This window comes from Theobroma cacao, chromosome 8, assembly GCF_000208745.1.
Source record: "Theobroma cacao cultivar B97-61/B2 chromosome 8, Criollo_cocoa_genome_V2, whole genome shotgun sequence".
In the NCBI taxonomy this organism is placed as follows: domain Eukaryota; kingdom Viridiplantae; phylum Streptophyta; class Magnoliopsida; order Malvales; family Malvaceae; genus Theobroma; species Theobroma cacao.
In genome coordinates, this window is record NC_030857.1 from 16,722,156 (window position 1) to 16,736,437 (window position 14,282).

Sequence of the window (14,282 nt, forward strand, 5' to 3'; positions counted from 1 at the left end):
CCCAAAAAAAATAATTTTTTCTAAAAATAAAGTAGTACATATATTATATAAATAAACATTTGTGGGTATGTAATAATTTCTTTTCCCTGACAGTGTGTCCACTCACTCTCTCAAAGTTTCAATGAACTTTTCAGTCAACATGCAGCAATTCCCTTCTTATTCCAATGGATTGGATAATGTATCCTCTCTCTCTTAGCTGTAAGATAGAGAGAGAGAGAGAGAAAGGAGAGAGATGAGAGAAAAAGATTTTGTTGGGGGCGAGGGGAACGGCGCTTAATAGTGCACTTGCCATGAACCATACTTCAGAAGCTGCCAAGTGGCACATCTTTGTGCCACGTAGCACTTTTTGCAATGGGAAATTCCCTTTGACGTGGCACCCACTCCCTTCACCTTCTTCCCTACATAAATAGGCCCCCTTGCTATATAGTCCTCCCTCGTGTTCTCCCTTCCTTCACCCTTCTTCCCTGCTCCCTCGCTTTAATTTCCTTCCCCCCAAAACAGCAGCAGAAAGAACCCAAAGTGTCAGAGGCAAAAGAAATAATGCTGGGTTTTGATGGTGTAGAAGCTTCCATTGGGGACACCCTCGACCGTCCAGATCATTTCAAAGAAACTTCTCGAGATTTGCGTGACTTCCCATCTTTAATGTCTTACTGTTATCTTATAACTCTCAAGGTACCTGTCACGATCTGACACTCCCTTCGAGTCCGTGACAACTATCATAAAGTTTCGATAAATATTAATTACCCGATATGTCAACCGAAATATCGCAAGACTCTTGTATCAGTTTTTCACTTCCCCTATGAACAATAGTTACTAAATATCGAGTTTTAAGAGAATATAAACTATTTTAGATCAAAAACAATCAAAATAAAATTTTGACAACACAGAGATATTTTGGTTATTTTTACCTGAAAATTTCGAAACCTGATAAAAATACAACGTAGGGTAGAAAGATATCCATTTCCGATTAAAAATAAATTTTTTGTAATCTAAATCATCAATTTGGAGTGAAAAGTTGACTAATTAGACTAAATAAAAATATTTGATAATATATTCTATTTTCTTATAAAATAATTTTTATAGAACTATACATAAATAATTTTTGTAGCGTGAGAATAAAATAAATTCATATACATAGTGATACAGTAAATCAGGTATTCAAAATTATCCTACAATGGCATATGGACCCCGAAATAATCAAAAGTGTGCTAGAATGTAGACCTACGATTTCCAAGGAAGTAAGTCCAAAAGAGATCCTTGATAAAAATCGACTGCCTACAGATTATCCTGAACCTGAACTGGTTAAAAAAAGAAAGGGTGAGTTTTCATAAACTCAGTGAGTAAACAAAGTCCGTCATTAACATCTAAAGCCGAGTAAATGGAGACAGTTAACTTTTCATCATACCATAATCCACAACATTTTGTACTTGTTTCAAATCATATATATAAAACAACACATTTCATTATAATACACATCTCGACTTATAATTTTCTCAAAAACTTGGCTCGTGCCAAAAATCATACTCGGTGATACCTTGGCCGAGGCATTCAACCGAGTCCGCCAAGGTTATTAAGTTAACAACTACTCATAAAAACATAATTTAGCCATCCCTTGGCGTTGGCAGAGTTCATCCTCAAGTGGTGGTTCAACGTGAAGTGAACTCTATCGTACCTTAGGAGATATCCTCCACGCCTCTCATACTAAGGTAAATATAACGGGGTTTACCGTGCCCCTCTAATAGGCTGGTCCACGGAAACCCACCTACTGCAGTGGCTAATTAAATAACCCACCAATCAATAAAATTTTGACAGCATAACGTGGCTAACATAATACTACCCAGCCTGTCAAAGGAAAACAACAGTTTATATATTTCACAACTCAAAAACCCAGCCACATATGTCATCACGTATCAGTTCATAAATCATCAATTCCAAACATTGGTACGTAAACTTAAATATATAGGCAACATCAAAGGTTGGTCTCCACATACTCTCATTTTCAAAAACATTATTGAATTGTAAAATAATTCATAAACCTTATTCCTTAAATCGATTACTAGTCATAAAACATAAAATTCATTTAGGTTCAATATTCTTAAAATCATAAAAACGATTGTAAATATACTCTAGATAGATAAGATGAACAGTGATTACTCACTTTGACGGGAATTTACAACACTCCTATTCTTGATCCTCGGGTGCAATACCTTTGCCCTTATCCGAGGGCTCACCACCTATACATAATGTGTAACAGGAAATTAAATATACTTATGCTAAATTGTCACAAAACTATTCTATGTTCTATATGAATGCATGCAATGAAATGGGAGGTGTTCGGCCTATTGCGCACTATACACTATTTAATCAATTTAAACGTCCAATTCGATTCCAATTAATTTATTGCACTTCCAGTACTCCCCAAAATTCCACACACTTCAATAAAAATCTATTCTAAGTGCAATTACCAAAATATCCTTCATTATGGTGCAAATTGCTAACTAACGCGAGTAAAATTTTTCGGTACCCGTTTTCGATTTTCGGTATTCCTTAGCATCAACTACAATCTAAATGGCATGAAAAACAACCAAATTCATCATCAATCCTCACCCATAAAATTCAGCCAAGGTAGGTTTTATAATGGGCATGTGGATTTCTTGCTTAATTTTCATACTAAATGTAACTAAACACCTAAAAACATTAAATTACTTTGAAATTCAACTAAATTCATCACCAACTTTCTCTCTCTAAATTTGGCCAGCATATTGCCCCTCATGAAAACTTGAATTTAATTCATGGAAAATGGAAAAGAATGCATGGACAAGATGAATTTCAAGCTTAATATTAAAAATCTTACCTTTAGTCACCAATTTTTTGAAAATTCAACAAATTTTCCTTAGTGTTTCCTCCCTAGAGTTTTTCTTTTCTTTTCTTCTCTTTTCTGGTCGGCCTTGAAATGCTGAGTGGAAGAGTGTGGGCTGGTTTTTAAATGGCAATATAAAAATATTAAATTTTTGACACATGTCACCTTTTTATTGGTCCAATTGTTTTAACTTAATTTTTAAGCCTTTTCTCACCACCACAAATGCTCTAATATTTATCCATAGCATAAAATAATAATAGGTAGAATTCTAGACAAATGTCATGGTGGTGTAAAATTACAATTTTGCCACTAGGGTGGTAAAATTACCATTTTACCCCTATACTTTGAAAAATACCGGAATTGCAATTTTTTTCACTTCTTAACCTCAAATCATACTCCAATACTCAAATCATACTCTAATAAGTCAAATGGGATCAAAAAAATCTTTTCTAAAAATTCTCATTTTGTCCCTAGGTGGCAAATGACCATTTTATCCCTGGATAGTGAAAATTTCGATTTGGCTCCTAATTGATCATCGAACTCCAAATCACCATATTAAACCATTCTGGTACTTTAATATCCTTAATTTCATCTCAAATTCTCTATTTGATTTAGTTCGAGACTTAAATCAACTTTGTTGTACCTTTAGGTATAATACCTACTTTTATAAATTTTTCGAGACTCTCCTAGCATGCAATCATGCTATCATCACATGTATGTCATGACAAATATTTTATAAGGTCGAGCTTTACAGTACCACAAACTGCAGTGAGTTCAGTGTGTTGAACTGCCCGAGTCGAACGAACAATGACTCGTTTTCATCGTTCATGGTTTCATTTTGACCTTTCTATATATTTAATTTCTTTTTGTGTTCATGCAGTTCATTGACGTGTGTTTCAAGGTGAAGATACAGCAGCAAACTAACATGTCTCGAGGTCGACGCATTAAACGAATGTTTAGCCATGAAAGATCATCAGCAGCACCGTCTGATCAAAGATCAATGGGTCAAGTTCAAGAGAAAACGATCTTGAACAACATCACCGGTGTGGCTTCACCAGGAGAAATCTTGGCTCTCCTTGGTCCTTCGGGTAGCGACAAATCAACCCTCCTCAATGCCTTAGCCGGGAGGCTCCAACAAGGCCATGGCTTCTCTGGAACTATCCTTGCTAACAACAAAAAACCCATTAAACAAACGGCGAAACGCACCGGATTCGTCACTCAAGATGATGTTCTTTACCCTTACTTGACAGTTCGTGAAACCCTAGTGTTCTGCTCCCTTTTAAGGTTACCAAAAACATTGACAACAAAGGAGAAGACTTTAATAGCTGAAATGGTTTTGTCGGAGTTGTGGTTATCGAAATGCGAAAACACAATCAATGGGAACAGCTTTATACGGGGGATTTCAGGTGGAGAACGAAAAAGAGTGAGTATAGCTCATGAAATGCTTATAAACCTTAGCCTGTTGATTCTCAATGAACCAACGTCGGGTTTGGACTCGACGGGGGCCCACCGGTTAGTTTCAACTTTGGGGTCGTTGGCTCAGAAAGGGAAGACCATAGTTACATCCATGCACCAACCTTCTAGCCGAGTTTATCAGATGTTTGACTCAATGTTGGTTTTGAGTGAAGGAAGGAGCTTGTATTTTGGGAAAGAAAGTGAAGCCATGGCTTATTTCGAGTCTGTTGGATTCTCGCCGTCTTTTCCCATGAATCCTGCAGATTTCCTCCTTGATATCGCTAACGGTACGTAAGCTCTATTGTTGTTGTTTGTGGTTGTTGCTACTTTCTTTTCTTGAGTCAGCTAAGTTAACTCGAATGAATGGTTAGGTTCTCTGTTTTTTCCATTTTCCTTTTTGGATGTCGTTTCGAAGACATTTTCTAATAGTACTGTTTAGAATAGAGAGAGAGAGAGAGAGAGAGAGAGAGAGAGAGAGAGAGAGAGATGCATANGTAAGCTCTATTGTTGTTGTTTGTGGTTGTTGCTACTTTCTTTTCTTGAGTCAGCTAAGTTAACTCGAATGAATGGTTAGGTTCTCTGTTTTTTCCATTTTCCTTTTTGGATGTCGTTTCGAAGACATTTTCTAATAGTACTGTTTAGAATAGAGAGAGAGAGAGAGAGACGAGAGAGAGAGAGAGAGAGAGAGAGATCATAGTCCTTTCTTCAACCTTTTTTGGGTTAATTACTCGAGAGGACAGTGAGACATAGTTTTCCAATTCTTTCTTCCAAAGGGGAAGTTTGGCCACTTGGTCCACAGGGGAGAACCATAACGATACAAGATCATATGGCATACAAATGTTGCTTTCTATCTGCGTTAATCAGTTGTCCAAACTTTCTTTTTCTTTTTCTACCATACTCATTGATAGTACCCTCCATTTGACCCCCTGTTGTTTTCTCTTTTTACTCTCTTTCTCTTTCTGGGCCATGCTGGGGTGTTAAAAGGTATTTTCTAGGCACCACGTGTCCTACTGATGTTTCCATTTAATTATTTCTTGCCCACAGCATTTTTTAGCTGTGGGAATATGGTCGTTCCTTTCTTTCATGGACCTCTCCTCCCAACAACAATGACTTGCAATTCATCTGTTGCCAATTTCCTTGTATTAGGACAAGATTTCAAAAGTACATTTGGAAAATGAGTGATGGGTTTTCGATGGTGGTGGTGGACTGGTGTTGCTGGCTAATGGGTCAGTGGATTTATAATTTGATTTTCGTTAGAAAAAAAAGTTAAAGGAAAAAGGGTGATGGCAGTTTACTTTGTTTAGTCTTTCCTTCTTCCTTTGTGGGAAGTATAGTGGATAAGAATAGCTGAGATACGTAATGGTCTTTTTCATCTTGTTGAAAAGGACACGTGTCTTATATCTTTGATTTGGAAGGCACATTTTCACTTTCTTTTTCCCCTCTTCTAGCCCCAACTCCTTAACTTTGACCCTTTTGGCACCCCTAGTCTCTGCCCTCTGTCTTTTTTAATCCATTCTTTTTTTTATGAAGCTTTTGCTAAGCCAACGAGCTCTGTGCATAGCTGGTGCGAAGATTATGAACCACAAATTTCAGTCATCATCCTCTGCCTCCATCCAATGAGGCATGTCGCAGCTTAGATGTCTCTATAAAGCCACTGCATATGGCTTGTAGCTCTTCATATCGTCATTAGATTTGACAATTTACCAGAAAAAAATTTTGGAAAAGAAAGGTCAAATGCGTATATTCTTGGAGGAATTAATTTAGTAGGTTTCTCCAATATCAGTAGGTGGCATATGGTGTCACCACAAATATGATGTCATTAAGGGCATCATACATAGAATTATCCTAAGTAGCATTAATAATTAGTTAGCTTGAGAATTTTATGCTTCTCATCATCCATTTTCCAAGAAGGATTTTACAATGGAGCATGGGTCCCCCCTGGACTTTATGGCCATTATTACTGGTAAAAGGGATTATTAGTTAGTAGATTACAGCATGAGTCATGGGACCCTTTAAGAGTCATGTCCTTCATAAGGAGTATGGCCCTTCTGCTTACTTCCACACATCCTTCCATCTAAAGGGATCACATCCTTACTATGAATGTTTTTACTTTGGCAATCGAGTTGACTTATTTGCAAAATGGGAGAGGACTTAGGCAAGCAGCGACAATTCATGATATCCGTTCAGGACATGGAGCCTCACCCTGTCATAAAGCTTAGATCCCACAATTGATCTCTTTGCACATTTGAATATTTGATTTAATAATATATATATATATATATATATTCTGTTCGAAGAAATAAATTTTAAAACCCTTTTAAAATAAGATAATAATGCATTAAGGTAAGTTGGATAAAGTGATTTCGAGCTCAACAAACCAGCAAATAGATTTAGAAAGACCTTTATTTTTAACATATTAATGCTTAGAGTTAATGCCATCTCGTAGGAAAAGGCAGGTCACCAACTAGCCTAAGACATGTTTATACCCTATATGGGAAGTTAGATTGGTCATGTGAATCATATAGTTGGTGAATTTCAACCTCTAATGCCTACACATGGATAGCTCTGCATAACATAAAAGATAATAAAAAATGAATGGTGGGGGTACATCACTAATCCGCAACGTCTACAAAGAAATAGTGTTATATGTGCCAAAAACTGTAAATGAAGTGCCCCCTGGACAAGTTTCTATCTTTGGGGTTTCTTCTGAGACAAGAACATACTAAATTGAATTTAGAGTATTAAAAAATGGAGCTGATATAGGAAATCTTCCTCAACTTTTCCATTCATATATTCTTGGACACCATGATGGTAAGGTGGATTAGAGGATAGAGAAAGACAGAAAGCTTATGACTGATGGCGACATTGATAGCGTTAGAAAGCATCTAAATTTCTATTATAGCTAGAGCACTTGGAAGGTGGTCCATCGCATCACTACTGTCCTTGCAGGTATCTGCTGTCAATAGTTTTGGTGCTATAAATTAACGATGATATAGTTCCAGCTGTTGTAATTCAATAACATGATGAATCTAATTAAGGGATTAGACATTTAATTTAGGTGTTTTGTTACGCAAACCAGACTGATACAACCTATGGGTTTGTTCAATCGTGAATATTTCTCATGTCCTGGTCTGCTCTGGGTGTCATTCCCTACCTGGTTTACTGATTTCAAACCAATAATTCTCAGTATAGCTTATCAAATAATTGTTGTATTGGTCTCCCCTAGGCTGTCCCTTGTCCAGCTTTACACTTGCTAAAACTTGACCTCAATTTTTATTATTAAGATTGATGTGACCATCTTTTCCTCTTTCTTTTCCATTTAAAATCAAACTTAGGACATGTGGAAGAGCAACACGTATTTGGCTTCTTTTGGATCTTTTCTAATACACCCAAAGTCATAAAAAGTGGGGATTTGAAAACAAAAAGGAAAATGTTATGCAAGAATAGGAAAAACAAATGTTGTAGTAAGTGGTGGCCCAAACCATAGTGGCAACACCCGACCTAAGTGGACTCCCACCTTACCACCAACATTGGTCAGCTTCATTCTTGTTTACTTTTGCCGTGCTGCTACTCATTTCTCTTGCTAGTAAATGTCACTAAGTCTTACATCAATAAACTAATAACCGTTAATTAATTTCATAATGGGAGACGTGCCTTTCCTACTAATTCATTCATACTCGTTCCTTGGTGGCTAACTGATCAATGGGGTCTATCATGCTCAATTAGCATCAGTTTTCAGACTTTGTTTGGCTGAACCAACTAGTGGTGATGATATTTCTTAAAACAAGATCTCATACTTGGTATATGTCATGACTTCCTTATCTCTTTTAACTTTTTGGCTGTAAAGGAAAATCAAACCCCATTCCACCAGCTTTTTCTAAATGCTTGGATTTATATAATCTTTTTTATGCTCGTTATAGATTCGAATAATATTTTATATGCTTGATTCAACTCATATTCATCCATATCTTACACGTTAGGGTATATGCTCGAGAGGGTTGCTAATAAATTTTTATATATTCCAAAGGTTATGGTCTGGGAACAGAGGGACAGATATTTTGCCTTTAAAGAAATACTACTGTTGCCTTACATTGCTTTATGATATAAAGTATCATTTTACTTTTGAATGATTTCTAAGAATATATGCAAACTCATTCAGAATCATGCTTGTATATAAGTAATCATTGTGCACTAGTTCATGGAATCTTCCTCTAAGACGAGGTCCAAAGAATTTGGGGGGTAGTTAACTTCATCACTTGTTATATTGTTAATAATTGTAATTGCAATCTTTAGACTGGCTGTAATATATTTGAAGGGTAATTAGTTATGATCTGAAGCCTAGATTTAGACCTTCAACTCTCTGCCTTCAATTTGTGAAAAAAGGGCCAGGGAAATGACTTGATGTGCTAAATTTTCTCCTATATATGTTTCAGGTGTGTGTAAACTTGATGCTGTAAGCGAGAGAGAGAGGCCGAACGTAAAGCAAACTCTTATTGCTTCTTACAACGCCCTGTTGGCCCCAAAAGTAAAAGCTGCTTGCATGGAGATCACCATTGTTTCAGCAAAAGAAACACGTTTGATAGGAAGCCATTCATCTAAAGAACACAAGGAAAGCAACACAGTTGACCTCTCTACTTGGTTCCATCAATTCAACATTCTGCTTCAAAGAAGCCTCAAAGAAAGAAAGCATGAATCGTTCAACATCCTCAGAGTCTTCCAAGTGATCACTGTTGCAATATTAGCCGGTTTAATGTGGTGGCACTCGGATTATAGAGACATTCAAGACCACCTAGGTCTCCTTTTCTTCATTTCCATCTTTTGGGGAGTGTTGCCATCGTTTAATGCAATATTTGCATTCCCCCAAGAACGTGCAATCTTCGTGAAAGAGCATGCTTCTGGTATGTACACTCTATCTTCCTATTTCATGGCACGGATAATCGGAGACCTCCCCATGGAGCTCATTCTTCCCACAGTTTTCCTTATTATGACATACTGGATGGCTGGCTTGAAACCCAATTTGGTGGCCTTTCTTTTGACACTGTTGGTTGTTCTTGGCTACGTGCTTGTCTCTCAAGGCCTTGGCCTTGCACTAGGCGCAGTGATCATGGATGCCAAACAGGCTTCAACCATAGTTATTGTCACCATGCTAGCATTTGTTCTAACAGGAGGATATTATGTGCATAAGGTGCCATCATGCATGGCGTGGATCAAGTATATTTCCACAACGTATTACAGCTACAAGCTGTTCATTAATGTCCAATACGGCGAAAGCAAGAAAATTTCGTCCATGTTGGGCTGCTCACACCATGGAAGAAGTAATACTGTTAGCTGCAAGTTTATCGATCAAGATATTGCAGGGCAAATTAGCCCTGAACTGAGTGTGGCCATCTTGCTTCTGATGTTTGTAGGATACAGGTTGTTGGCTTATCTTGCCTTAAGGCACATCAAAGGTTGAAGCCAAGCTTTGTGTTAGTTTAAACAGGTTTCTTGTTATTCTTATAGGCCTTATAATTGTAATTTTTCAAACATGGCGTACAAAAAGATGGCTAAAAAGAAACTTTTGTTCAGGGTGTTAAGGGCGACTTTGGGATCAAAGCTAACTGTAATTGAAGAAGAATCAATAGTAAAAGTTTGCATGCATAGTTTTGCAACCACATTGTTTTTACTTTGCTCCCTACATTAATACGAACTCAATGATTCAATCAGTAAAGCACTTCAGAAAAGCCTAGCCTCACTAGCTGTGACTTAATGGTTGTATTGCCACTTGCAAGAGCTTTTAGATGGGCTTTCTCCACCCAATTTAGGCATAAAATGTGTAATTGGATTTTGGGTTTTATATTCTAGACTGATTTCTTGCTCTGGATGGGCATGTTTTAGGTTGTTTGGGCAACTAGGTCAATGCTTAGAAGGGCTCACTTGACCCTGAAATTTTTTTTTCTCAGCCAAAAGTATAGTTATTTATATATAAATCACTGATAAATATAGCCTTAGGATAGCATTGAAGCTATCATGAAAAGTATAACAATTGGATACCCCTTATGACTTATGAAAACATTAAGGATTAAAGCAATAAAATCATTAATTGTTAGACAACGCCTAACACAACACAAATACCATCAGTAGAAAGGTTAACAGGAGGGGCAGAGCATTCTCCATACATCAACGTTGTTTTGGGAGCATGGAAAGCTGCCACACACATAAGTCGTCCGAGGAAGGACAATATCAACACTCGAGCTCATTGAAGCTGATATCCAGCCTCCATTACCACCAAGCTCAATTTCATTAAAAATGATCTGTTTGTCGCAAGACCATAAATTATGGTCTGCAGTCCATGAAAGTGCTACTTTGGAATCAAACTCAGTGATCAGCTTTTCCTCTCCCACCCATGAAGATGATGCAAAGCATTGTAGAGCAAATTTATTTCTCATCAACTAAGCATGGTTCGAGTCATGGATTCCCAAAGGATTAATGAAAACTCCATGAATATGTCTTAGGGAGTCCCTCAACACCGCACCACATCTAGCTGGTTTCCATTTTTCTTTGGTTAATCCATCCACATTGAACATCAATTCATTTTTACCAAGTGGAACCCAAGAAGCACCCATCCTTGCTACTTGAGGAGTGTGGGCAGATTTAGATTGCCATTGTTCAAATAGCCTCCTCAATCGCCACATGCCCTTCACCACCTCTAATTAAAAACATGGACCTCATTTTGGCAAGAAATAATGGTTCTTTTTAATCTCATGTTTTACCATTAAACATTGATTCATTTCTAACCAACTTTATTGACCTCAGGGTAGCACCACACACTATAAGTCATCTTTTCTTAGTGCCATTCCAACGTGAAGAGTCAAACCATGACTTAATAAACGCTTTAGCAGAATGGGGGGATAATCCATGAAATACCCCACCATTGCAAGACAAAACACCAAACAAGCCAACTATAATGACATGTAATAAGAATGTGTTCACATTTTTCCTTAACGATACTATGCTAACAACTAGTATCACTACCAACATTCACAACTCTAGTTTTGAGAAGGCTTCTAGTGGGGATACCATTTAAAATGACAAGCATGGAAAATCTTGCATTTTTTGGGGAATAGAAAGTTTCCAAATAGATAAAAACCATATACTTATTGGTTTGAAGGGACTAAGACAGACTCGAGGGCTTTTGAAAGTTGCTTCACCAAAACATATATAGCCCTTGGTGTCGTGTTTCCAAAATCAACTTATCCTTTTTCTCACTCACAAGGATAATGTTCTCTAAGGCATTTAGGAGCTAGCTATGCTGTTGGCTAGCTCGTTACAATAAAAACCCGCCACCTTTAGTTCCTTTTCCAAGGCCAACTAGAATAGTCAAGGAAAGGTAACATTGAGAGATTCCTTAAGGACTCATTTATCACGTCAAAAGAATATACCTCGACCATTGTCCACCACCCATGGACAACCTTTAAAGCCAACAAGTTTATCCACCCCCTCAAAAGTTGAAAGCATTTCGCCAAGTACTTGACATTTCTTCTCTTTTCGCTCATGATGGTAGCTACATAAGATTCCCATTTCAATATTTCTCAATAAGAAGTCGACACCATAGAGCATTCATCCCGGTGTCATATCTCCACCACCGTTTACCAAGCAAAGTCAGTTTTTTTGTGGGACAAGTTTGTGATACCGAGTCCCTCAAAATATTTGGATTTGCAATCTTCTCTTTGTCATCACTTCCCCTTCACAAGAAATCCCTTCTTAATTGCTCAAATTTTGGTAAAACACTTTTTATAGAAAGATTCGTGGAAGATGATGTATTTTATAAATCATGTTGTTATTTAAATGTTTAATTATGTGATTTGCCTTGAATGAATATTATGGTATTAACAAGTATGATGATTGAATAATACTTTTAAACAAGAGAGAAGCAAGAACTGAGTTGATGAGAGTGATCCTTCCTCCAAAGGATAAGTATTTTCGGTACGAAAAAATTAATGTTGTTGCTAGCTTGCATCTTAGTAAATCTGCCATGTCAGAGGCGAAGGGAGGGGGGCTAGTAGGGGCCCCCGCCTCTCGAAAATTTCAAAATTTATATTATTTTCTTTACTTTATTTTAAAATTTTATTTTCATTTTTAAAAGTTTTATAATTTTATCTCTTCAAATATTAAATTTTTTATTTTTACTATTTCAAACTTAAAATTTTAACCCCCTCACTACACCATGACCTTTCTCACATTCTCATGCATGGCATTGATGTGATTAAAACTAAGCAACCTCCTACAACTTTCTTTGCGCCTTCTTTAACCCTTTCAAACTCTTATCCCACATTACATAACCCAATCAACGTTGACGTAAATCATTCACAAAAAAGGGTTGAGACATGATTCCAAGTTTCAACTTCCTTTCGTTGTCAAGATTCAGACAGGACTGTTGGGTGCGCGATGGAAAGAAGAAAGAGCCCAAAATTGGCCGAAGCTGGCACGCAAGTACAGGCGCGGGGGCGGCTGGACCCTCTCAATCGGCACATGCCCAACAACAAATGAAACCCAAGGCAGAGAAAGAGGGGGCCTTAACCACGTGCACGTGACCCATGTTTTGTCCTTTCTTCTCCCAAGGGAAATCCCCATGGTACTCTGCTGCCAAAGGATTAGGAACAGGGTTCATAATTGGAATTTAAGGGTAAATTTATAATAATTAGATAAAAATATTTTGTTTTATTAGTATATTATTGCAATTTATATTAAGAGTATTTTGTTAAATCATTTCTTTTTTTAACTCGATTCAACTTGTTATAAATTTCATAAGAAAGATTATGACATTTTGAAGTAAAGATTGATTTATATATAATATTTAGGTACAATGTTTGAAAAAATCTCTCAATTATTTAAAAAAATTAGAATAAATCATTGTTCTTTTATTGTTTCTGTATTTTTATTTTAGACCAAATAGATTTTTATAACTAACGATTGATTAATTGACATTAGTCAAAATGTTACTTATTATTTTTATATTCATGCGGTACTAACATAACAGGTGAAAAATGTTACACGATCATGTCATCATGCTACATTAACATGTTATATTATCATTTATTATGACATGTCAACATGTCACGTTAAACCATATGATATATAATGACAAGTAGTATTTTTTACTAATAATAATTTGTTAATCATTATTCATAAGAGTTTATTTGATTCAAAATAAAAGTATAAGGATTTCATTAAATATAATAAAATAATAAAAATTTATTTAAAATAGTTTCGAGGTTTTTTATTAAATATAATGCTTAGTATTTTTTATTTAACATTATAACGTAGAAGGAGCAAATTTTATCCAATTATAAGATGTCAAACGTCTTTTGAAATTGGTAAATTGAAAAATTTATCAAAGAGAAATTATGTACCGTTATGCGAATTTGATGACATCATTTAAGTTAACCATGTAACTAATTGTAAAATAATTAATTAATTTTATTAATTTAAGCTAAATACATATGATTTTGTCAATTAAAATTCACTTATGAATCATCTAATTTATCTTCAAATAAATTAAGATAATTTAGAGATAAAATCCAAATTTGGCCAATCAAAATTTAAAGATTCAAGTTTGACAAATTAAAATTCATCTATGAGTCATCATGCTTTTTATATTTAATTAGATTAAAATAAATTAAAGACAAAATCAAAGATACTAATTTCTCATTGAATTCTTTCATCTCATCTAGCAATATAAATATAGTACTCAATCAAAATTATTTTTATTTAAAAAACTCAAAGTTTGACCAATCAAAATTCAAAGATTCAAGTTTGATCAATTAAAATTCATCTATGAGTCATCATGCTTTTTATCTTTAATTTATTAAGACAATTTAAAGATAAAATAAAAAATACTAAATTCCCATTGAATTCTCTCATCCCATCTAGTACTATAAATACAGTGCTCATCTAAGCCATTTGATGTAATTGTACAAGAAGATTC

General features: G+C 35.8%; 1 protein-coding gene across 1 annotated transcript; it reads left to right on the forward strand.

Moving 5' to 3' along the window:
• On the forward strand, positions 452 to 9,969 carry LOC108663049 (ABC transporter G family member 25-like). Its single transcript, XM_018125573.1, has 3 exons — positions 452 to 672; positions 3,741 to 4,602; positions 8,749 to 9,969. Exons 1-3 carry the CDS (start codon positions 541 to 543, stop codon positions 9,768 to 9,770), a joined length of 2,016 nt encoding a protein of 671 aa, XP_017981062.1. The 5' UTR covers positions 452 to 540; the 3' UTR covers positions 9,771 to 9,969.